Source organism: Corvus moneduloides, chromosome 2, assembly GCF_009650955.1.
Source record: "Corvus moneduloides isolate bCorMon1 chromosome 2, bCorMon1.pri, whole genome shotgun sequence".
Taxonomy (NCBI): Eukaryota; Metazoa; Chordata; class Aves; order Passeriformes; family Corvidae; genus Corvus; species Corvus moneduloides.
This window is the reverse complement of record NC_045477.1, coordinates 17,593,853-17,615,920: the sequence shown is the minus strand read 5'-3', so window position 1 is coordinate 17,615,920 and position 22,068 is coordinate 17,593,853. Positions and strand designations below refer to the sequence as shown.

Sequence of the window (22,068 nt, the reverse complement as noted above, 5' to 3'; positions counted from 1 at the left end):
CCATGGCCTTGCCCCGCAGCAGGGAAGACGATCAAGAAAAACCCAGGGCCGCGCCTCCGTTTCCAGGGCTCTTATTTTGGTGTTTGGCACAACACTGCAATGTGGTTTCACCCAAAAGAAAACTCAGAGGGTGCAGCAGGGTGCTGGGGTTCCCCGGGGGGAACACAGCCCACACAGCACCCACAGCCATGCCACCACTGTGGCCACTTCCCAAATCCCGTGAGCCAGGAGCTGCCTTGTAGCCATCCACCAGCCCCAGTGCCCGCAGGGAATATGACTCAAGTCTTCACATGCCAAAATACCACCACTGGCCCTGGGATTGGGGAATTTGCCCCCACTCACTGCCAGAAAGAGCCCAAGGCCACTCGCACCAGCAGGACTGTGGCATGGCTCGTACCAGCATGGCTCGTACCAGCATGGTCATGGAGTAATGCTGGGGCAGGGAAACACCAGCACCAGCCCAACCTTCACTCCATCCCTTTTATTCCAGTGCCAAGAGCAATACCCAGTGAGGGCGAACCTGCGCCCTGGGGCAGGGGCACCCACTCTTGGCTGCTCTTGATGTACCATTACCATCACCCAACAGGGCACAGAGAGGAACAGCACTGGCCCCACTCCATGCCTTGGCTGACCCCCCTGAGCAGTTGGGACACCGCTGGCCCCCAGGGAGGAACACAGAAAATTTGGGAGCATATAAAAGGGTTCCCCAAGGCAGAGCCCATCATCAGCATGCCAGAGAGCAGCTTGTTTCCTCCTGGCACACCCATGGTGCCCAGAGCGGATGCAGCAGCCAGGGGTAGCCAGGTGACCTTCCATCCCCTCTTTCAGGGCGCTGGGCTCCAGCCTCTCCTCCGCAGCCCCCATATCCCATCCTCACTGCCAGCAAGGCTGCTCTGGGGTACCGGCGTTGGAGCCGGCAAAGCCTTGGCCCTTCTCCCCATGGCCTCCCCTGGCAGAGCGGCAGGAAGGAGCTGGAGAACAGTCCCCAGCCCAAAGCTCAGCCCAGCAGGGCACTGCGAAGGGCTGGAGAGGGGCAGGGAAAGGGGACAAGCGTCTCTTTTTGGCTCCAATAGAAAGTTTTAAATATGCTCATTAAAATAATTGCTTTTTAAAAAAAACCTCCCCTAGGCCCGGCAGGATGGGCCCCAATGTTGCTGTCCTCAGGGGTGACCAAGGTCCTGAGAGGTGACGGAGCAAAGCCAACATCCCTGGTGGCAATGTCCTCTCGTGGTTCTGCGGCTCCCCACCACCTGCCCTTACTCCAGCCCCAGGATGTAGTTGATTCCCTGGACCAGTCCGATGATCACTGGCTGCCAGGCCACCAAGTAGCGCAGCCAGTCCAGCAGCTGCCCATACATGACGTGTGGCCTCTCCCAGCTGGGCAGGAAGGAGTTAAAGAGCCATGGGGAAATGAGTGAGAGGAGCGTGACCCACCCAGAAGCCACCCAAAGGTGCCCCAAAGCAGGGACAGAGAACACAGTGCCCAGGGAGGGATGGACAAGCACCCAGGGAAGGACAGACACGGGTTGTCATGGAGGGATGGCTGTGGCCAGGCTTGCCTTGGGTTTTGCAGGGTCTCTGCCACAGCCACATGCTGCAGCGACCTACGCAGGGTGCCAGACAAGCCCCTCACCCCTCATGTGCTCTACCCACTGCTTCCCTTCCCAGAGTGCTGGCTCCCAGCAGGAGAAAGGATACGGATTACTGAACATCCTCTTGAGATCCACCTTCTCTTTGCAGTATGGACACGTCTGCTTCTTCCCGACAATGCACCAGCCCCGGATGCAGAACTCATGAAACCTGGGGAGCGGCATGTTAAGGGGAACTGGAAGGAGAGGGGGATACACGGCTCAGTGTGGAGGAAACCACGAAGCCCGAGGAAGTCCCCCCAGAGCCATGGAAACATCCCGCCATGCGAGGATGGTGCATTGAACAACCACAACCCTTTCCTAGAAGGTGCAGCAGCTTCCAGGGACAGCGAAATGAGCTCATGGGGCAGCAGGACGGAGCCAGGGTGGCAGCATGAAGGCCCTGACCAGTGCATTGGCACCAGGGAGATGGAAACTCTTCAGTGATGGTGCCCAAGCACTGGGAAGGTTTGGACAGCTTGGGAGAGATCTGTGAATTGCAAGCATTTTGGAAGCCTTCTTCAAAAGCTTCTTGGGGATTAACATTTATGGAACTTCTCTGTAAGTAAGGGTCTGACTTACAGGTGCCTGCTGTACTCTGTCACAAGGATTTGCACAACTTGAGCACAGCCTGGAGAAGTTACAGGAAGACATGAGGCGGCTGCAGCTGACTCTGCCATGTACAGGGGTGTTGCTGAGCAAATAAACTTTCCCCAGAATATCTCTGCTGCTCAAACCATGGAAGAATGCCAGGGAGCAGCAACAGGAGTCACTCCCTTGTCAGCCCTGGAGCCATTGATCCAGGAGTGCCCAGCCAGCCCTCACCCCTGAGGACCACCAAGGAGCACTGACCAGCTCCTCTGGCAGCCACACCACCCCAAGCTGCTGCAGTCCCAGGCCCTTGCACAGGGTCAGCCATAAATCTCACCAACAGTTCCCAAGAGTTAAATTTAGGCCCTGAGTTTTGCCTAAAAACAGCATGACCTTTGCTCAGGCCCAGTTTGGAAACCACCTTGCAGGCAGTAATGCACAGGGTGCCAGAGGAATCCCATCTCCACACTGAATCATCATGGGGAAAAAACCCTGACCCGCCACCCCAGCTGGGGCTGAGCACCAACCAGGACTTCCACTTTCAAAACCCACTTCACATCAATCAGCTGACAGGAAGGGCTGAGTGACTCCAGCTTGCTGGAAACCCTGGAGGAGTTCTGGAGAAGGAGGAATCTGCTGGGCTGTGGCCAGAGCAGGTAGCGACCAGCAGTGCCGGACCAGGGGGCTGCTTTCAGAGGGGGGCCAGCAGTGTTTCCCCACAATTCTTCCTTATGGACACTCAGGACCCACTGCAATGGGTCTCTGATAAGGGGCCAGTGTGGCACGGAGCAGGGATGCCTCATGTCCCAACCTCACACCATCATTTCCCCCTGAACATTTGCTGGGCACTGCCAGGCAGATGGGTCACAGCGGATTTATCAAAAGCAGGAAGAAACTGAGGTGCAGCTCCATGGCTGAGCAGAGGTAGCTGAGGAGGAGAAGGAAGAGGAAAAAACCACTCGTGAGTGGTGACAAAGTAATTTCAGGGAAACTTCTTCCCATGCCAAGTCAGTGATGACACAGACACAGATCACATGCAAATTCAGCCAGACAGCCCCAAGTCCCAGAACAGGTATTTCTTCACCCAGTGTGGGAGAAGCCATGGGACAGGAGCTCCCTGCTGCCCATCCCAGCATGGGGCCGGTGAGGCAGGGGGCTGGCATCTGCAGAGAAGGATACACGTGGTTGCAGGAGAGGCGGTAGGTGTTCTCAATGATCCCCTCCTCATTGACATCCACGAAGATCTGCTGGCCACAGACGGCACAGACGCTGTCGGAGAGGTGCTTGGTGGGCATCCCTGAGGCGCTGTAGAACTGAGCGAGGGCAGAGCAGAGGGAGAGCGGTGACAGTGGCAGGGCACGTGTCCCGCGCCCGCAGTGGCACAGCTAAGCTCTAAGGAGGGCTGGGGTCAGCGCCCCAGGAGTCCAGCCTTGGCCTTTGGGGCTTAAAAACCTTGTTACAGGTCCGGCTGCAGGAAACAACTACAACAGGACAGCTGCTCAGTGATGCAGTGGCCTATCACACCCCAGCCCCATGCACCCCTTCTGCATGTTGAGGGGCCACCCCTCTTTGCTCCCCGACAGCCAGGGTCCTCAGCTGCCTGCCAGGGCTGTGCACCCAGGGCAGAGACTGGGGGAGAGCAGGACAAGCTGGAGGTCACAGCTTTGACCCAAAATGACAACCTTGGGCTGCCAGTCAGATACAGCCCCCACCTCTGGCCCTGCAGGTCCCTGACACTCCTTCAGCGAAGCACAGAGCAGCCAGAGCAGCCACCCTCCTCCACTTCCAAGCCTGATGGCTCAGCACAGGCCTGACACAACACGCAGAGTGCAGGCACAAAACCAGGTCCCACACACTCCAGCTGCAAGGGACCCCTCAGGATCATTGAGTCAAACTCCCTGCTCCACTGCACTACCTAAAACTAAACCATATGACTCCTTGAACTCTGGCAGACTTGGTGACATGATCATGTCCCTGGGGAGCCTGTTCCCTCTGGGTAAAGAACCTTCACCCCATGTCCACTTCACTCCACTTCCTCATATCTTACTGCTGGACAACCACCTCCCCTGGCCAAACGGTGATGCTGTGCCTGATGCACCCCAGGACACAGTTGGCCCCTTTTAGCTGCCAGGACACAATACTGACTCATATTCAACTTGCTGTCAACTCAAACTCACAGGACTCTCTCCGGACTCTTGTTCCTTTATTTGTACCTATAACCAGGATTACACCACCCCAGGTGGAGAATCTGGCACTTGCCCCTGTTAAATTTCACACAGCTGGTGCTTGCTCAGCTCTTGTCTGTCCAACTCTCTCCAAAGAGGTCACAGCTCCTCCTGGTTTAGTATCATCAGCAAAACATGCCTCTAACAGAGCCCTGGCACAGCTTTGCTCTGAGCATCCAACAAGAGCCCTGGGGATCTAAGAGAGACCCAAGCTGTGCCAAGGTGTCCTAGTGTGGCAGAACAGGGGCTGGACCAGAACCTCAAGGAGGAGCAGCAGCAGAAAGCTCAGAAAGGAGGAAGAGGAGGAGGAAACACAAAGTCCAAGACCCTGAACAGCTGCTGAAAAGAAGAAACATGACCTACTCCACTGGTGTCCTAGGTCATGTATTTTTAGTGGAGTGGGTTATTTTGATACCAGGTGAGCGGGCTACAGAATTTAGGCCACCGTGTCCTCTGTCCACAGGGACAGCAAAAGTTGTAGCCAGGTACAAGGAAGGAAGCCCACAGTGTGAATCCTTCCCTGGTGGCTGCAGGTCACAAGTTAATACAAGCACAATGTGGTCCCAGAAATGGGAGTGTTCACTGGCACTGGAGATTTTAAAGGCCCAGGAAGAGAAATACTTGCCAGTTTAGCAGGGCTAAACAGATCATTCCACTTCTCCATAGAATCAGAGAATGGCTTGGGTTGGAAGGGACCTTGAAGATCGCCCAGTTCCAACTTCCTGCCATGGGCAGGGACACCTTCCACTAATCCAGGTTGTTCCAAACCCCATCCAATCTGGCCTTGAACACTTCCAGGGATGGAGCAGCCACAGCTTCTCTGGGGAATCTGTGCCGGTGTCTCACCACCCTCACAGGGAGGAACTTCTTGTCCTTCCGGGGATGACGGGACCCTGCCGAGGCTTCACTCTTCAGGAAGGGTCTCAGAGCAACTCTTGTTACATTAGATCCAGGGACCCTTCCTTGAGAGGGGAATTCCCATTTGAGGGAAGCCAAAGCTGCTGCTGAGACCAACATGTTTCAGGCCCCCTGACATGGGGCCCAACTCTGGCCTGGGGGACAGTCCATCGTGAACTCACCCCGATGGTTGAGGCCATGTAATCCGCACACATTTCAGCAAAGTCCCGTTCCAGCACTCCGTAGTAAAGACCATAGAAGAGGAGGGAGATGCCGAAGTCCATCGCATCTTCTGGTTTGATTCTACAACAGAAAAACCATCAACAGATTTTTTTTTTTGAGGGCAAAGCCACTCTAATCATATTCCAGAGAATGTATTACTCCAGAGAAGTAGTCGACCTCTCTAACCATGAAGCTGGTTTGGGCTAGAGTCCTCTGCCACGACCCATTGGCTGGCTGCTTCTTGCAGGTTCCACTTCATCAGTATAGCAGAGAAAATGCCACTGCTGCCCCCAGGCTGGACACCACAGAGCTGGGGGAGCTGCCAACAAGTGAGCTGGAAGGATCACTCTCCAGCAATCTGGACCAGTTCAGGTACCAGCACCTCACCTCTGATCCTCCCAGGAGTGAAAGAACACCCCAGTAGTCTCTTTGGCCCCATTAATCAGATTGCCAAGTAAATTGTTTTTCCAAAGTAACAGCCAAAAGTGTGTTCCACCCCATCGCCCCAGCAGTGGGAGCTGAAAGATTCACTCACCTGAATAATAAGTTAAGACCAAAAAGCGTAAACATGACAGCCATGTACCCCACGATCCCAGTAGCATAGCTGATCTTGTATATTAGTAGAAACCATTTATAAACCAGCCTGGAAAGAATTAAAACAAAGAATTTAATGACTTCATTTGTTCCTGAATGAAAGTGTTTTATTTATTCAAGAGTTTTATTTTTCACACCTGTAGAGTTTTTGCAGACACTTCACCTACTCCTACACATGGGCAAGAGCTTTACATTGCTGATTCAACCTGTCATGGGCTGCTCACAGTCTTGACTTCCAAACTAGAAACCTCATGATCTCCAAAGGCCATAAGGAAGCATGCTGCATGCTGGGAATGCCTTGGGTGAGGACACCAGCCCACGTGGAATCCACCTTTCCACCCCCCACCCGGGTATCAGGTACAGTGGGCTGGCTGCCAGCAGCCAGTTAAGTGCTTCACACCCTTTCACATGTGCAGGGCTCTCACACTCCCAGGGTGCAAAGCTTAACACACATCTGTGGCAGGGAAACTGGAAAGAGCTCCTTGTAATGGTTACCCTGGGGCTGAGGAGCTTCCGCAGGAACAGCAGACAAACCTGGGTGTTGTCTGTACCAGAGGCTTTCGAGTTGCCCGGAAGGTGACAAAAGCTGTGACTGCTGAGAAGAGCACCCAGATCACCAGGAACCGCCACCAGTTCAGCTTGATAGTGAAATACAGAGGCACTACCCACATCTGGAAGAGGGTCACCATCTGCAGAACAGATGAAAGGCATTTGGAGCTGCTCTGCTCTGCTCCTCAGACATCAGAAACACCCTGTCAGTCACGGCGGCCATTCTCCTGCCTGCATCAAATGGCCCTGAATTGCACCAGGAGCCTGGGGAGGTTTGACCTGTGGCACCTAGGAAGAGCTCAAAGCTCAGCTGAGGGCATGAGTCAGATACAGAGCAACTGAAGGGAGCTGGGGAGGCTCAGCCTGGAGAAAAGGAAGCTCAGGGAGGACCTTCCTGCTCTCTGCATCTACCTGAAAAGAGGTTATAGCCAAGTGGGGCTCGGTCTGTGCTCCCAAGTAACAAGACATTAGGAAAAGGCCTCAAGTTTTGCTAGAGAAGGTTATGGTTGGATACTGGGAACATTTCTTCCTAGAAAGGGTGGTGAAACCCTGGCACAGTCTGCCTGGGGCAGTGATGGAGTCACCATCCCTGGAGGGATTTAAAAGCTGTGTGGATGTGGCACCTGGGGACATGATTTAGTGCAGGGCTTGGCAGTGCTGGAGGAACAGTTGGACTCAGTGATGCCAGAGGGCTTTTCCAACCCAAACAGTTCCATGATTTTGTGAGGGAGTCAGAGGCAGCAGCCACATGGTTTTCGGTAGCAAAGGGTACAGCTGGCGGGAGAACACAGAGGAATCATCTCCAGAGAAATGTATGGGAGATGATCCACACAGCTAGCTGTTGTAAGACAGCTACATAAACCTTTGCCTTCCCAGGGTCCCAACGCTGCAACCACAGACACCTCAGACAGGTATTACCCAAGGCAAGAAGGTTTTGGCTCGCCTCTGCACTACAGCCTATTCCCAAAAGGATCTACAGCTGTGCAGCTGAGCTCCCACAGTGCTGCTGGAGGGAAACAGGCAAACAAGTTTGGTTTAAAGTTCACAGAGGACTACAGGTACTACCTGGAAACATTAAATACAATATTATTATCACTATTATTATGACAAGGAAGTCAGAGTGAAGTTGCTTCAGGTAACTAACAGACCCAGACAAGCTGGTGGCATCAGCAAGTGGCAGGTCTGCTCAGCCGAGTGCCACAGGAACCATCAAACCCAGGCTGCAAGCAGCAAGAAGCCCCCATTGCTTCCAAGGAGGTACCCACAAAATGCAGTTTCCCTCAGGACAACCCCCAGGATCTGCTTGTCCATCCCTGATGTCAAAGCACTACATCACACCGAGTTATTGGCATCACTTCCAACAGAAACCTGAGGCCTTCAGGTTCATCCACCCTCATCCCCAGCTAGAATCCCCCACATGCTGGGAGAAACAAGAGAATGCTGGGAAAGCAAGGGAATCACAACACCAGACAACAGGAAAACCAGGAACACTTTTCTCATCAGCAAAAGGAGGGCATCGCTCTACACTCGCATCCAGCGTCGGGGGCAGAACGGCTGTGGGGGTAACTTACATTGTAGGAGCGAGGGTGCCGCTGCTTCCACTGAACCAGGAGGAGCTGTGCCACCACAAGCGTGGCAATGAGGATGAGGACCATTTCGGCATGCATCGCCTCGTGCCCACGGTGCTTGGCATGCATCCGTACGTGCTCCACCCTGCAACGACCAGGAAAAGGCGGCTGAAGAGCACGCTGGCACAGACTGCATGCTGGGGGACAAACACCTCAGGAGAGCCAGAAAAACCAGATGGAAAAACAACACTAAGAATTGTAGCTGTGAACAATCCAGACGAGAAGGGACAAAAGGCTGCTCTGGGATCAGCTCATTTCTACACTGTGAAAGCCAAGAACAACACTTTGCCCATCTGAGCAAGAAGGAGGTGGAGAACTCCCACTGATGTACCTGGACTAATGAACATGGAGTGCACAGTCGACATAACTCACAGTCCCAGAAGGGGCAACGTTAGAAGGCACCACCAGCGAGGTCATCTCTTTCAACCATCCTGATCAAGCAGCGGCTTTCTAGAGCACATTGCAACTGTTTGACCCAGAGTGTGTGCTATTTCTCAATACCAAACCCTCGGCCCAGTTTTGGGACCACTAACACTGTTCTCCCTCCTGTCCAACAAGGGAAAGGCTGGAAGGGTCAGGGTGGAGAGTGGGGGGAACAGCTAACACGTGGCAAAACCCCCAAACCCCAGCAAATTGCTTCTCTCCACCCTGAGCATGCTGGAACAAGTGATTTCCAGACTGATACTTGCCAGACACCTGGGGTTTCTTTGCCCAGCCTTGTGCTGTTTGACCAAAAAACAAGGTGGAATTAAGAACTGTGACATCCTTATGTCTTGGTCTCCAGGTGATAATATTGTTCAAGAAGTTAGAGGAAAAAACATCCAAACCCAACAAATACGCCGAATTCTCTGATTTTAAGTCATTCTCTAGAAACTAATACAGAATCACAAAATCAGGCTGGAAGGCACCACAGTCAGTTATCTGGTCCAACCTCCCTGCTCAGGCAGGATCATCCTAGAGCACATAGCACAGGCTCGCATCCAGATGGTTCCGGAATATCCCCAGTGAGGGAGACTCCACACCCTCTCTGGATGATCTGTTCTAGTGCTCGGTCACTGCACAGATAAGAAGTTCTTCCTCATGATCAGAAGGAACTTCCTGGGCATCAGTTTCTGCCTGTTGCCTCTTGCCCCATTGCTGGGCACCACCAAGCAGAGCCTGGTCCGTACTCTGACCGCTCCCTGTCACTGACAGACATGGATGAGGGCCCTCTCAGTCATCTCTTCTTGAGGCTGAACAGGCCCAGCTCCCTCAGCCTTTGTTTGTAAGAGAGATGCTCCAGTCCCCTCATCACCTCTGTAACCTCTGCTGGACCTGCTCCAGGAGCTCCATGTCTCTCTTGTCCTGAGGAGCTCAGAACTGGACACAGCACTTCAGAAGAGCCTCACCAGAGCTGAGCAGTGGAGCAGGATTACCTCCCTTGACCTGCTGGCAATGCTCTATCCAATGCACCCCAGGATCCCATTGGCCTCCTTGGCCTCCAGGGCACTGCTGGCTCAGGGACAGTTTGTTCTCCACCAGGACCCCGACACCCTTCTCCATGGAGCTGCTCCAGCAACTCGGCCCCCAGCCTGTGATGGTGCAATACTGAGAGTCCAGCCTCACTGTGATTTTCAATAAGCATCTAGATGAAATTGGTTTGGCTAAGGGAAAAAGAGGAATTTTTCAGGCCCCTTACTATAAGACAGACATTGAAAGGCTGGAGGGTGTCCAGAGAAGGGCAAAAGAGCTGGAGAAGGGTCAAGAGCACAAGTCTGGTGAAAAATTGGCTGAGGGAGCTGAGGGGGCTCAGCCTGGACAAAAGGAACCTTGGGGGCGATCTTCTTGCTCTCTAGAACTCCCTGACAGGAGGGTGGAGCCAGGTGGGGGTTGGGATCTTCTTCTAGGTTACAAGTGACAAGACAAGAGAAAATGGCCTCAGGTTGTGCCAAGGGAGGTTTAGGATGGATATTGGGAAAATTTCTACACAGAAAGGGCTGTCCAGCCCAGGCACAGGCTGCCCAGGGCAGTGGTGGAGTCCCCATCCCAGGAGGGATTTAACAGACACATAGATGTGGCACCTGGCAACATGGTTTAGTGGTGGCCTCGGCAGTGATGGGGGAACAGCTGGACTCAATGATCTCAGAGGGCTTTTCCAATCTAAACTATTCTGTGATTCTATATTTAGCAGCAGTTTAAAATAAAAAAACATTAATATTGCCTTTTAAGACAGTTCATACTTCCCTCCCAAAAAAAATGCTGACCCTTTCCTGCCCCACTGTGAACACATGCTGGGCTGCTGGTAGCTCTGGTCAGTAGCAGGAGCTCAGTTGAGCTATATGCTCCAAATCAGCTCCCAAAACACTCACCTCCATCTCTCCTCTGGGGACAAGTGTGAAAGATCAACCTAGGGAGAAAAAAAAACACCCATGAAATCAGCTGCTGGGAAACACTGGATTCAGATGCTTTAAATAACAAACCTTGACATGCCCACAGTGCCGGCACTGCCCAGAGTTGTCCTTCACCTTTCCAGGCAGAGTGGGAAGAGCAGAGACTCCCCCTGCTCCTCCACCACTTACACTACCATATTTTATGGGAGCCGAGGCTCTGTCCACCATCCCATGCCACCAGAACCAGAGAACTGGCTTAAATTCCACATTCACAACCCAGCCAGGCGTCTCAGGGCACAGAGTGGTGATCCCAGTGCAGCTAATGCTCCCACCAGTGGTAGGAGTCCAAAATCCCTGTAGGCTGCAGGACAGGGGACAGTATGTCACACACCAGTAACAAACCAGTGCCAAAATCACAGAAAAATAAAGATTTAGGCCTTGGTTTTCTGAGATAGCTGGAAATTCCTCCCAAACATTACAGACAGGAGCTACCAAGAAAGAGCAAGGGGAGCTGCTGTTATTAGTAAGGATTGACAATGGATACCTGTATTCCATCTTCTCCCGTAAGACTCACAAAAAGTGTGAATACTCTCACTTTTGGACAGTGGAGGAATAAGGGAAGCTTCAACACTGCATTTCTGCTTTCACTTGGAGCTTTATATAGAACCGTAGAATCACAGAATGGTTTGGGTTGGAGAGACCTTAAAGCACATCTTACTCCAACCTTCCTGCCATGGGGACACCTCCACTAGACCAGGTTGCTCCAAGCACCGTCCAATCTGCCCTTGAACACCTCCAGGGATGGGGATTTCACAGCTTCTCTGGGCAAAACCTTCCCTCGATATCTTCACCTAACTGCTGAGGAGCCTCCAGCACCAGTCATGTCCCCACAGGGGCTCACTGACTGGGCAGCACACCCTGACACACGGCACGAGGGAGGGAATCCCGCAGCTCTTCCCATCACCTTTTCTTGGTGAGACACAAACTCAGATTAAACCAAGAGCAATTCATCTGAGCTGGGAACGTACACGTGGAGTTTAAAAATCCTCACAGTGCTGGAGACACTCCAGCATTGCTGAGGTGTTGGAGATGAAGGTTGGAAACAAGCCATAGCAGGGACTGTTATCGCTCTTTCCTGCACACACCAGAACTGTGTACACAGGAACGAGCTCCACCTCACCCCACTGGGTACAGGGCCACAGGCTTGGCTTCAACCTTTCTGCCAGGGCTCTCCCCAGGCTGGTGCTGCAGTCAGTCACCTCACCTGCCTGGTCACCACCACCAGCACACAGGTGTCTCCCAGGCAGCAGCTCCGATCACAGCCAGGCTCAGCTGAGAATGCACAGCTGCCTTGTTTCCTCTGTGGCACCTAATTACAGGTGAGGAGATAGGGAAAAACACACGGCAGCAATCTGTCTGCCCGATGTGGAACATCTGCTGAGCTTCACCCCAGAGCAACACCTGTGAGAAATTCAGCCCTTGAGAATCAAGTCCTGAAGAAACACTTCAGGACTTAGATGCAAAATCTAGAGCTATGAAAATCCTTGTTGGACCTCTCTGGCTTGCGTCTGAAGGCAAGGGAAGGTGGTAACAACCTGACACCAAGAAGGGTGTTTATATCAACCAAATTCCCCAAGCACCTCTGTTCCTAAAGCAGCCACGTCCAGATCCACCAGTTCAGTAGCTGTGATGTAATTTGGAGCAAGTACTGCTCCAAATAAACAAGAAAAAAGTAGATTTTAGAATGTTCGCTAGTCACTGCACACAGGAGAAGCTGAGAAACCCAGAGTGCTTGTTGGCTCCAGCACAGGTCAACCCCTCTGCGAGCTCTGGGAGTCACCCAGGTGCTCCTGCTGCCTCCCCCCAGGAGATCCCCACTCCTCCCAGGCTCTGCCCCAACCCTTGCTGAATGAAGATGTTTGACAAGCACAGTGAGTATTTTCATTCCTATATAGTGGCTCAGCTCACTTCTCTGTACCACACCAGCAGCCACTCCACAACCACAGGGTTAGTCCCATCTTAGAGACCGGGACACTTACCAGCCTCTTTCCTTTGGCATCTTCCCTGAATCTCCAAATTCTTCCAACAAATTAAATCAAGCTGCCTCAGCCCCAAACCCTGTGGAAATCCTGCTGGCATTGCTCAGAGAGGGCTTCCTCCGAGCTGTGCTCCCAAGCCAACCAGGGATCCATTGGACACAATTTTCTATCAATTACCTAGGACTGAGCTTCACCAGATTCCCCAGAGCTCAAAGCTCCTGAAATAACTTTATTAAGAGGGGGGCCAGGATGTGACAGAAGGGATGTTGGGAGGGATCTGATGACTGTCAGACAGGATTTGGCAAAGCAGCCACCCTGAATCTGACCTTCCAGTTAACCCCTCCTTGATCTGCACGCTCTCTTAACACAGAAGTTTTGGGTTGGGGCTAAAAATGCACAGCAATGGTGAAGGAAGCACCTGCTCTTGCTAGCAAGCATTCATTCCACTTCTAGTTTGGGGTTGTCTTATTTTAACATACAGGTTTTGGGTCTTTTGTGGGTTTTGGGTCTCTTTCTAACCCCAACAGCTAGGCAAAAGAACCTCTACTCCTAAGTCTCCCTTTACCAAGAGGGCTTTGACAAGAACAATTAGGTGACTGAAGCAGCTGAAGATCAGCTCCACCAGGTGTTCAGCACTAGCCCACTCCTGTTTCAGCACCCTCCAGCTGCCACACCAACACAGAACCCAGTGTGCAACCAACTACAGTTCTTAGACTAACTTTTTGTTTAAAAAAAGTAATTAATAATTCTTCTGTTCCCTGTCTCCTCTGTGACTCATGATTCTCTCAAAAACCTCAGCCTCCTCTGGGTGATGACTAGGAGAAACTGGATATCTAGGACTAAAGTCTAATCCTCTCCTTGGATGTGGTATCACGGCCTTTGGAAGAACCTTGTGCCACTCCCCGGTTTTCTGCAGGGGCTGATGCCCCAAAGCCTCCACAAAACTGTGATCTCCACCACTGGGACAGTCAAGGAATAACCTCCTCTAAGAAAACACAAAGGCTGTTGATATGGATACCACCGAAACTGGAGCCACACATTCCTCACAGGCCAGGGAGCTGAGAGGATCTCTGGGCAAACATACATGCCACTGTGAGCTGGCTGTAATCTACTTATGCTCTAATTCTCCAAAGGAGGAAAGAAGAATGCCTTGAGGATGGAGAATAACCAGCTGCTGATTTCATTTCAAAGCTCCAGAGCAACTGACAGCCCTGATCTCACCTTTCCCATAGCCCCAACCTCAAACTTTGTCTCCCAGCACCTACCAGGAATAACGTAAAATAAGAGAAAGATAATTCTCCACAGCATTTTAAGTCCAACCAAAGCAGGTTGGGAAGAGGCACATTCCTTAGTGAAAGTCTGAAGAGATTTTGGAATCTCAATTTTGCATTTTTTCTACTCATAAGACAGTGCAGGAATATGGAGCAGGGAGCAGAAATGTCCCAACTGATCAAACATTTGGATAATTGGAAATGAAACCTTTCCTCCCCACAGGCAGAGCCAGAGCCACGGGACACTCAGCTTTATTCCACTGGAATGTTAAACTGCTTTCAGGTTCCCACCACGAATGGCTCATCAGCGATCTGCTCTGCCCAAAGAGCTGCCAAGACCTCAGGACAACACAAGCAGATGGGTTTTGTACCAACAATTTGTGGAATCACAGGGATAAGCACAGTCCTATAATACACCTCCTCATGACGCCCTCTCTGTCAGCCCCTGATGGAATAAAAAATGGGAATTTCGCTTCTGAGGATCAGAGATTCGGATCTTCCACATTTTTACATACGAAGTCACCAATGAGTATTTTAAAATATAACCAATAGCAACTCAAGACTGACTGATCTGTGGTTTAAGCCTCCCATCACCCCACTGCACCCACTCTCTGGCAGCAACACAGGGCACAGGGAGGTACAAGCTTCCACAGCTCAGCCATACACCAGGGAATCTCCACAGCTTGGCCCTGACGGGAATCTTCTCCAAAACAACCATCAGCATCTGAGAATTTTTAAGCCACACCATCAATTCTTGAGGAAAAGCACAAAAAAATACCTGACTGTACCAGCTAAGTGACTTATGCCCCCTGTGCTGCTGCTCCCACAGTGCAGACAGGATGGAACCAGGTTCTCCTGGTTCTCTACAAGTGGAAGAAAAACTCCCAAGCATGAAGCACAGGGGACGGTGAAGAGCCCGGGGCACCAGCGCCGGAAAGTGGCACGCACACTGTGGCAGACGCACCCACCCTGATTCCAATTCCATCTTTCCAAACAGATTTTTTTTTAAACAGTTTTGTAGTTTTTCATCCCCAGGAACCTTTAAAAGCCAGCACGGGAAAAAGAGCTGAACTTCCATCCCTGCCCTCCCGACCCCCACTGTCCCCTGCCCCATGGGCCCTCCGAAGCTCCCAGTGCCACGCTTCCCCAGGACCCCCAATGTCCTCCTACACCAAGGATCTCCCCCAGCCCTAACACTCCCCACACCTACTTGCCCCAAAGCCCTACAAGCTCAGAGTGACCCAGAGCCGCCGCCGTCCCATTCCAAGGACCCTCAGAGCTCCTCAGTGCTCACCCCCACCCTGCCCCCCCAGACCCCGCGTCCCCTAGGCCCCGCGTCCGCTGCGGCTCCCCTCCACAGAGGGCCCCACAGCACCGAAGCTCCCCGCCCCCGCCTCCCCTGCCCTACCCGGTTCCCCCTAGCCCGGCCCCCACCGGCCTCGGCCCCCGCACCTCCTCCACCTCACGCTCAACGGGGCCGCCAACCTCCACCTCCAGCACGGCCGCCATCTTGCCCCGCCCCCCCCAGTAGCCAGCTCTTTCCGCCGCGGTCCGCCAATCACCGGGCAAGCTGCCGCACCTTGGGCCAATCGCTGGGCGCGGCGCTGCCCCAACAGCCAATCAGGAGAGGGGAGGAGTGGAGCAGCTGCCAGACGCGCCACTTCGGGCGCATAAAAGCGGTGAGCTGTCACGGCTGGGAGCGGCTGCGATTTACAGGCGCACAGCGGTACGTGTGGCGCCCCTCCGCAGCACTGGTCGCCTCCCACCACGGTGCCGGCAGAGTCCGTGCTGCCGGGCCGCCGCCCTGCCCCCGCCCGCCCCTTTCCGCTACCGCCTCGCGCTGTTCCGGAAAGGGCACGCGCAGCAGATGGCTCCTGAGCCCCGCCCGCACGGGGCTGTGGCGCGGCGTTGCCTGGGGACTATGTGTTCTGTCAGGCGCCGCGGCTGCCCCGGGCCGGGGGCCTGAACCGGAGCGGGGTCGGGGTCGGGGCTGAAGCGAGGCGGGAGCGGCGGGGCGGGCGGTGAGGAGCGGGAAGCGGCCACGGGGCTCGGGGTCACGTGATGCGGGTGGCGGGAAATTCGGGATCGGTGCGAATGGGGAGCTGCGGGGTGAAGGACTGGGTGGCACTGGGCTGGGGAATGGCGTGGAGAGGCTGTGGGGCAGAGCTAGGGGTTTAATAGGGCTGGGAAAGTGGGGAAGGACTGGCGGGCTACTGCGATAGCAGAATAGCTCTGGGGCATTGTTGTCAGTCTGGGAACACGGGGCGTGGAGCTGAAGGGAGTTGTGGGGAGGGACTTGAGGGCACTAGAGGGATAGAATAGGGCTGGGGCTTGTGGGATGGATATGGGTGGCACCCGGGTAGGAGAATGGGGCGGGAATGGGGGGTTATGGGGTGAGCTGAGGGCACAGGGGTGGCTGCTCGGGGCTGGGGGATTGTGAGTCAGATGTGGGGATTACTGCTGGGGCAGTAGCCTGAGGGGTGGTGGGGCAGGTCTGGGGGGCACTGAGGCGGTGGGAACTGCTGAATGGTTCCAGAGCTAGGAGACGCTCAAGCCTATCAGACTGTCCTCTCCCCACCAGGCACTGGAGGGATCCGAATAGAAGTTACATTCTGGCAGTGTTGTCTCCAGAGGATCCTGAATGGCTCCAGTTAAAATCAGCTATGTGGTGTCCTTCTCCTCCCAGGTGCCTGGGAGTTTCCTCTGGGGGGCTTGGTGTGGGGGGCAATCCCTCTGAGCTGCTGGGGTCTCTGAAGAGGTGGGTCAGGAGTGACAGTGGTGCAGCACTAGCTGCTGTTGTTAGGCTGAAGGGCAAGAATTTCTCGTGATTCTTGCTCTCTCAAAATAGGGTGTTGTTCCTGTGGGTTACCAGAGAATTCTGTGCTTTGCCCCTGTGCCCAGAGCAAGCTGGAGTTGGAGGGGAAGGTGTTCAGGGAGGGCTTGGTGCATGATGCTGTGTCCCTGCTGTGTGTGCAGGACCCCAAGTACCCGGCAGAGAACCTGCTGAGTGAGGATGGCGTACGGCCCTGGCTTGGCTGCCCCAAGGAGCACAGCAGGCAGCTGAGTGTGGAGCTGCAGCTAGAGAGAGCCAGTCCCATTGGCTACATTGACGTTGGTACTTCCCTGTCCCCCACCCCCATGCAGGAGTGCCCCACAATTGGGTCAGCAGCTCTGAACTGCCTTGCCTTGTCCTTCTCACTGCTCCCCAGGGAACTACGGCAGCGCCTTTCTGCAGATTGAGGTTGGACGTTCCTCGTGGCCTTGTGACCAGCCCTATCTCACCTTGGTGCCCACTGTCACACTGATGACACCAGCTGACTCAAAGCAGGACCAGAATCGCTGTGGGGTTAGGATGTTTAAGGAAGGTAAGGATTGATCCAAAGGAAAAAGGTATGGGGAAGAGCTGTAGGCCTGGTGGTGGGATGGAGCTGACGTGGGGGAATGGTGATGGAATTGGGCTGGCTGTGGGGTGAGATGGGGGGCTGGCAGTAGGATGTGGCTGATGGGAAGGTACAAGGGCACAGGTAGACCAGTGGTCAGGGTTGTTGATGGCCTCAGGAGAGCTGGACCAGCTCTGCTCCACTGCCCCGGCCTCTCTTGTGCCCATAATCCCTTAGATGTCCTGGGTGGCACAGCAACAGAGCACCAAGCAGAGGCAGGAGTGGTGTTGCGACAGTGGTCACTGCTGTGCCCCATCCACCCCAGCTGCTCTCCCCCACAGCAGATTTCCTGGAGCTGACAGTGGGGCAGAAGTGGGACCGTGTGCGGCTCACCTGCAGCCAGCCCTTCAGTCCGTGCAGCCGCTTCGGGCTCTCCTTCATCCGCCTGCGCACACCACAGGAGCAGGAACCTGAGCCCCCCCGGCCATCCCTGGATGCAGTAGGTGTCTCTCCCACCTCCATGTACCCCTCTCCATGGGGAGGCAGCAGGAAGGGGCAGCTCTTCCATGGACACCACTTGTGCCCCATGGAAAGCATGGGAGGCACTTGCTGGGCTGAACCAGGACCAGGGGCCATGCCCAGAGTGGTGGGTGGGCACAAGGTACCTGTCTCGATTGCCTGTGGCCTCCCCTTGTCCTGCAGGAGGATGCTGAGCTCTCAGACAGACCCTGGTGCTCCAGCCCTGCCTTTCACCGGACTTCTTTTCCTGAACCATGCTTGTAAGTGGCCTGGTCTGGTCCACCCCATCCTGTCCCCCACACTGTCGCAGTGTGGCCTGGAGCCCCTTGAAGTGCTTCCTTGGCACCCAGAGCCCCAGCTCCCACCAGCTTTCTCCTCCTGTGAGGCTGACACTCTCTGTTCTCAGGAGATCCAGGGAGGAGGAGCAGCTGAGGAGCCGCCTGTGGAAGCTGGAAGCAGCTGCCTGGAGCCCAGCCCACCTCAGCCGCTCTGCCCGGATGGTGCTGTTGGCAGCACGGAACCAGGGGCTGAGGCCCAGAGCTGGCACGAGCACCCTGGGGAGTCACCCGGAGTCCATGGCCAAGGACGTGGGAGGTCCTGCAGTGCCAGGTGGGTGAATCTGCACAGCTGTGTCCTGGGTTTGTCCCCAGACACTGGGGGCAGCAGGGCAAGGTGGGAATTCTGTCCTTCTGCTCTGCTCAGATGAGACCCCACCTGCAGAGCTGCCTCCAGTTCTGGGACCCCCAACATTGGAAGGGTATGGAGCTACTGGAATGAGTCCAGAGGAGGCCATGGAGATGCTCTTGAGGGCTGGAGCGCCTCTGCTGTGGAGGCAGGCTGGGACATCAGCCTGGAGAAGAGAGGGTTCTGAGGAGAACTGAGAGCCCCTTCCACTGCCTAAAGGGGCTCCAAAAGAACAGGAGAGGGACAATGGCCTGAGAGGACAAGACAAGGGGCAGTGCCTTCAAACTGTCAGAGGACAGGGTTAGATGGGATACTAGGAAGAAATTCTTCTCTGTGAGGGTGGTAAAATACCAGCTCAGGTTGCCCAGAGCACCTGTGGCTGTCCCATCCCTGGATGTGTTCAAGGCCAGGTTTGAGGCGCTTGGAGCAACCTGGTCTAGTGGAAAGTGTCCCTGCCTATGGTGGGGGGTGGAACTTGGAACAAAATGAGCTTTAAAATCTCTTCCAACCCAAACTGTCCTGTGTCTCCATGATTCCTGCCTGCCTGCTCTTCCACAGGCTCTGCGCTGGATGTCTCTGCAGCCCCCCCAAGCACCTGCAGGCAGCCGGACAGGCACTGTGCTCCCAGCCCTGTTGGCAGGTAATCCCTCGGATCACTGTCTTCCTCCTGCCCTCACCCTGGCCACTTACTACTCAGTCTTTCCCAGATAGCTCTGTGCCCAGCCCTTCACTCTCTTGGGCAGGCAGAATATGGCATAGGGTGCCTTCAGCATGTGACCCCTCTGCAGGGCTCCAGCTGCTGCCTCAAGGCCACCCAGGGTGAGAGGAAGAGCCCGAGCCCGCAGCCCCCGAGAGAGACACATCGGGAGGAATGACAGGGGACAGGCCAGCAGTGATGGGGAGACAGGTGTCTGCCCCATCTGCTCAGGTGGGTGCTTGGCAGGGGTGTCCTCTGGTGGCAAGGGGACATTGAGCAGCAAATGGGGATAGTGGTGGCTGTTCCATAGCTGGGACACATCGCTCCTGCTGGTGCCCTGGCACAAGAGGGACATCACAGTGTATCCTAGGCTGCCATGAGAACCATCAGGGAGGGTGTCAGTCCAAACTCTGTATTATCTCAAAACCAGCAAGCCTGTGACAACCACATCACCTTCCCTTTCCACAGGCTACTTCCTGCTGGATCTGCTCCCCACGCACGCCTCCCAGTGTGGAGAAGACCCCACCACAGCCTGGCCTTTCTTGTCCTCTGATGCCTGGGTGTCCTGCCCCATTTGTCAGCTGCCCTTTGGCATGGCAGAGGTGGAGCAGCATGCCAGCAACTGTGGGGAGATACCAAGGGCCCTGTCCTCACCCCAGTGCCTGCAGTAGGACAACAGAGCTGGGGACAAACCCTGTGTCACCATCCCCGGGGGCTGAACCTGCAGTTGCTCCAAGGGGCAGAGACATTGCAGCCCTAGGACTTTTGTGGCAAGGCTGGTATGAGGATGGAGAAGGTGCTTCCAAACCCATGGCCAAGTTTGGTGGTGTTTGAAACACTGTAATGGCAGGAGTTGCTACTAGAGAAGAATAAGTTAAAGGAAAGAAAGAAAAAGACAAAAAATCTGCACTATGTGTGGTACTACAGCAGGTTCCCTGGGTGAGCATCCTGCCTTGGGACACCCTGTACATTGATAGGACAAGGAGGAGGTCATGATTTTCCTCCCCTCAGGCCCTGATAAGGGTTCCAGTGCATGTCGACTGTAGGAGGAGGAAGCCAGGACCTCCAGAGCAGGTGAAAAATACACTTTATTTACAAGTAGAAACATTTAAAAATGTTCCCTCAGCTTCCCCAGGAGGAGCAGGAGGATGGGGCAGGTGGGGGGGGGGGGTCCCACACACAGGGAGGAGGGGGCGTGGCCCTAGGGATACCAAGTTTCACCTCTGTCCCTGTAACTGGGGCTGCAGGAGATCCCTGGGGAGAGCTCAGTCCCTCCAGCCCCAGCCTGGTGCACCCACGTGTGTTTCTAGCCCTCAACCCCTGTGCATCCCCTTGCCTTGGGTCCCAGGAGGGTTTAGGGTGACAATGGGTGCAGTAAGGGCAAGGGGGCCCTGCCATGCCCAGGCACCCCCACAGTTGTCAGTGGGATATGCAAGGCAGTCATATGGATGGCCCCACCTGTACCCCCTCAGTGCTCCTGGGCCCTGGAGGGTCTGGGGGAGGTGAGGGGATGCAGGTGGGGGCCAGGACCCAGCCAGCAACGTGGGGACTGGGGAAACCTCAGGATTGCTTGTCCTTGCGTGACTGGCGACTGGCCTGGAAAGGATGAAGAGGGGATGTTAGGGACCATGAATATGACCAGGCCCCATGCTGGGACCTGCTGTTGCCATGGCACCCCAGGGACAGCAGGGACTGTCCCCCTTTCCCCCATGGCCTGCATGAACCCAGGGCAGGGGTTGGGGGCACTGGGGTGAGCATGAGCTCAGAAGTGTGCCCAGGGGCTCAGGCAGTACCTACCTTGCCCTTGGGAGACTTGGCAGTGGCGATGCGGGATGAGCGGCGGGTGCCGCTGCTGGTGGAGGGTGTGGGAGTGCTCCTCTGGGTGGCTGCCCGGCGCAGCAGGCGCCTCCCCAGCTCCCTGGGGGTGTTGAGGATGCTGAATGCCATCGACTGGCGCCTCTGAGCCTGCGGAAGAGAGGCAGGACCATCAGCTCAGGGTAGGACAAGACGGGTCCCTCCTGATCCCTCTTTTTCCCTCTGAAGCTTACTTGCGTGGCTGGCTGCTCGCTCTCTTGAGTAACCTGAGAGCCGCTCTGCTCACTGCGGTCCTGGGCGGTCTGGGACCGTGGGAAGCAGCTGGTTGGCTTCTTGGACTGGAAAACAGGAGACCAGCTGGTACTGTCATCTGGGGGTCACCCTGCTGTGGGGCTGGGCAGCAATGGGAACTGAGGGGCTGCGGGGTGGGGATGGGAGTGAGGGTGGCAGTGCCCAGGGAAGACAGAAGGCTCAGGCCTTGCCTCTGGAATGGCCTCTTTTGCCAGTGCTGGGAGCATCAAGAGTACTAGACACACCACTGGATGCTGGGAATGCTGGGCACTGGGATCCAGGATCAATGGGAACATGTGGCACATGTGGGGTGTTACCCACAGGGCCCACAGCAGCTCCCTCAAAACCCTGGAACACCTGCAGTTGTCCCCAGTAGGGTGCTGTGATGGGGGGCTGGGCTGAGCTCACCGGGGGGGGGTCAGGGCCCTGGTGGGTCTCCTCCGAGAGGCGCTTCCTCTGCTGCCGGGTAGTGATGCTGCTCGGCTGGGTGGGGGCCTGGGGTGCTGCACTGGCACCCGCCGTGCTGCTGGCGGCGATGATCTGGGAGGGCTGCATGCTGGCACGTCGCAGTGTCTCTTCTGGGTCCCCCATCTCACGTCCTCATCTGTGATGGTTCCCACGGAGGTGGAGGGCTGGGGAGGGTATGTGGGGAATGTTGCTGAGGGGCAC

General features: G+C 55.0%; 2 protein-coding genes across 12 annotated transcripts; one reads left to right on the top strand and one right to left on the bottom strand.

Moving 5' to 3' along the window:
• Positions 1-55: 55 nt before the first annotated feature.
• On the bottom strand, positions 56-15,725 carry RNF121 (ring finger protein 121). Of its 8 annotated transcripts, none has more exons than XM_032098146.1 (9): positions 15,593-15,714; positions 10,683-10,720; positions 8,278-8,419; positions 6,653-6,846; positions 6,099-6,206; positions 5,524-5,644; positions 3,399-3,532; positions 1,699-1,800; positions 56-1,377 (listed from the first exon to the last, which is right to left on the bottom strand). In XM_032098146.1, the coding sequence occupies exons 1-9, from the start codon at positions 15,683-15,685 to the stop codon at positions 1,257-1,259; spliced, it is 1,053 nt and encodes a 350-aa protein (XP_031954037.1). In that variant the 5' UTR covers positions 15,686-15,714; the 3' UTR covers positions 56-1,256. The 8 variants fall into 8 exon arrangements, with proteins under 8 accessions (XP_031954037.1, XP_031954049.1, XP_031954088.1 ...); XM_032098158.1 differs by having other exon boundaries at positions 6,692-6,846; positions 15,593-15,708; XM_032098197.1 differs by lacking the exon at positions 15,593-15,714 and adding an exon at positions 15,466-15,558 and having other exon boundaries at positions 56-1,391; positions 1,702-1,800; positions 6,692-6,846.
• LOC116439044 (short transient receptor potential channel 2) lies at positions 15,655-21,283 on the top strand. Of its 4 annotated transcripts, XR_004238025.1 has the most exons (11): positions 15,655-15,739; positions 16,595-16,699; positions 16,990-17,128; positions 17,223-17,378; positions 17,735-17,892; positions 18,096-18,172; positions 18,319-18,521; positions 18,615-18,669; positions 19,155-19,236; positions 19,385-19,524; positions 19,762-19,852. XR_004238025.1 is itself a non-coding variant. In XM_032098136.1 (10 exons), the coding sequence occupies exons 2-10, from the start codon at positions 16,655-16,657 to the stop codon at positions 19,962-19,964; spliced, it is 1,200 nt and encodes a 399-aa protein (XP_031954027.1). In that variant the 5' UTR covers positions 15,655-15,739; positions 16,595-16,654; the 3' UTR covers positions 19,965-21,283. The 4 variants fall into 4 exon arrangements, 3 of the variants coding, with proteins under 3 accessions (XP_031954027.1, XP_031954019.1, XP_031954017.1); XM_032098136.1 differs by lacking the exon at positions 18,615-18,669 and having other exon boundaries at positions 17,738-17,892; positions 19,762-21,283; XM_032098128.1 differs by lacking the exon at positions 18,615-18,669 and having other exon boundaries at positions 15,655-15,692; positions 19,762-21,282.
• The last annotated feature ends 785 nt before the right edge of the window (positions 21,284-22,068 follow it).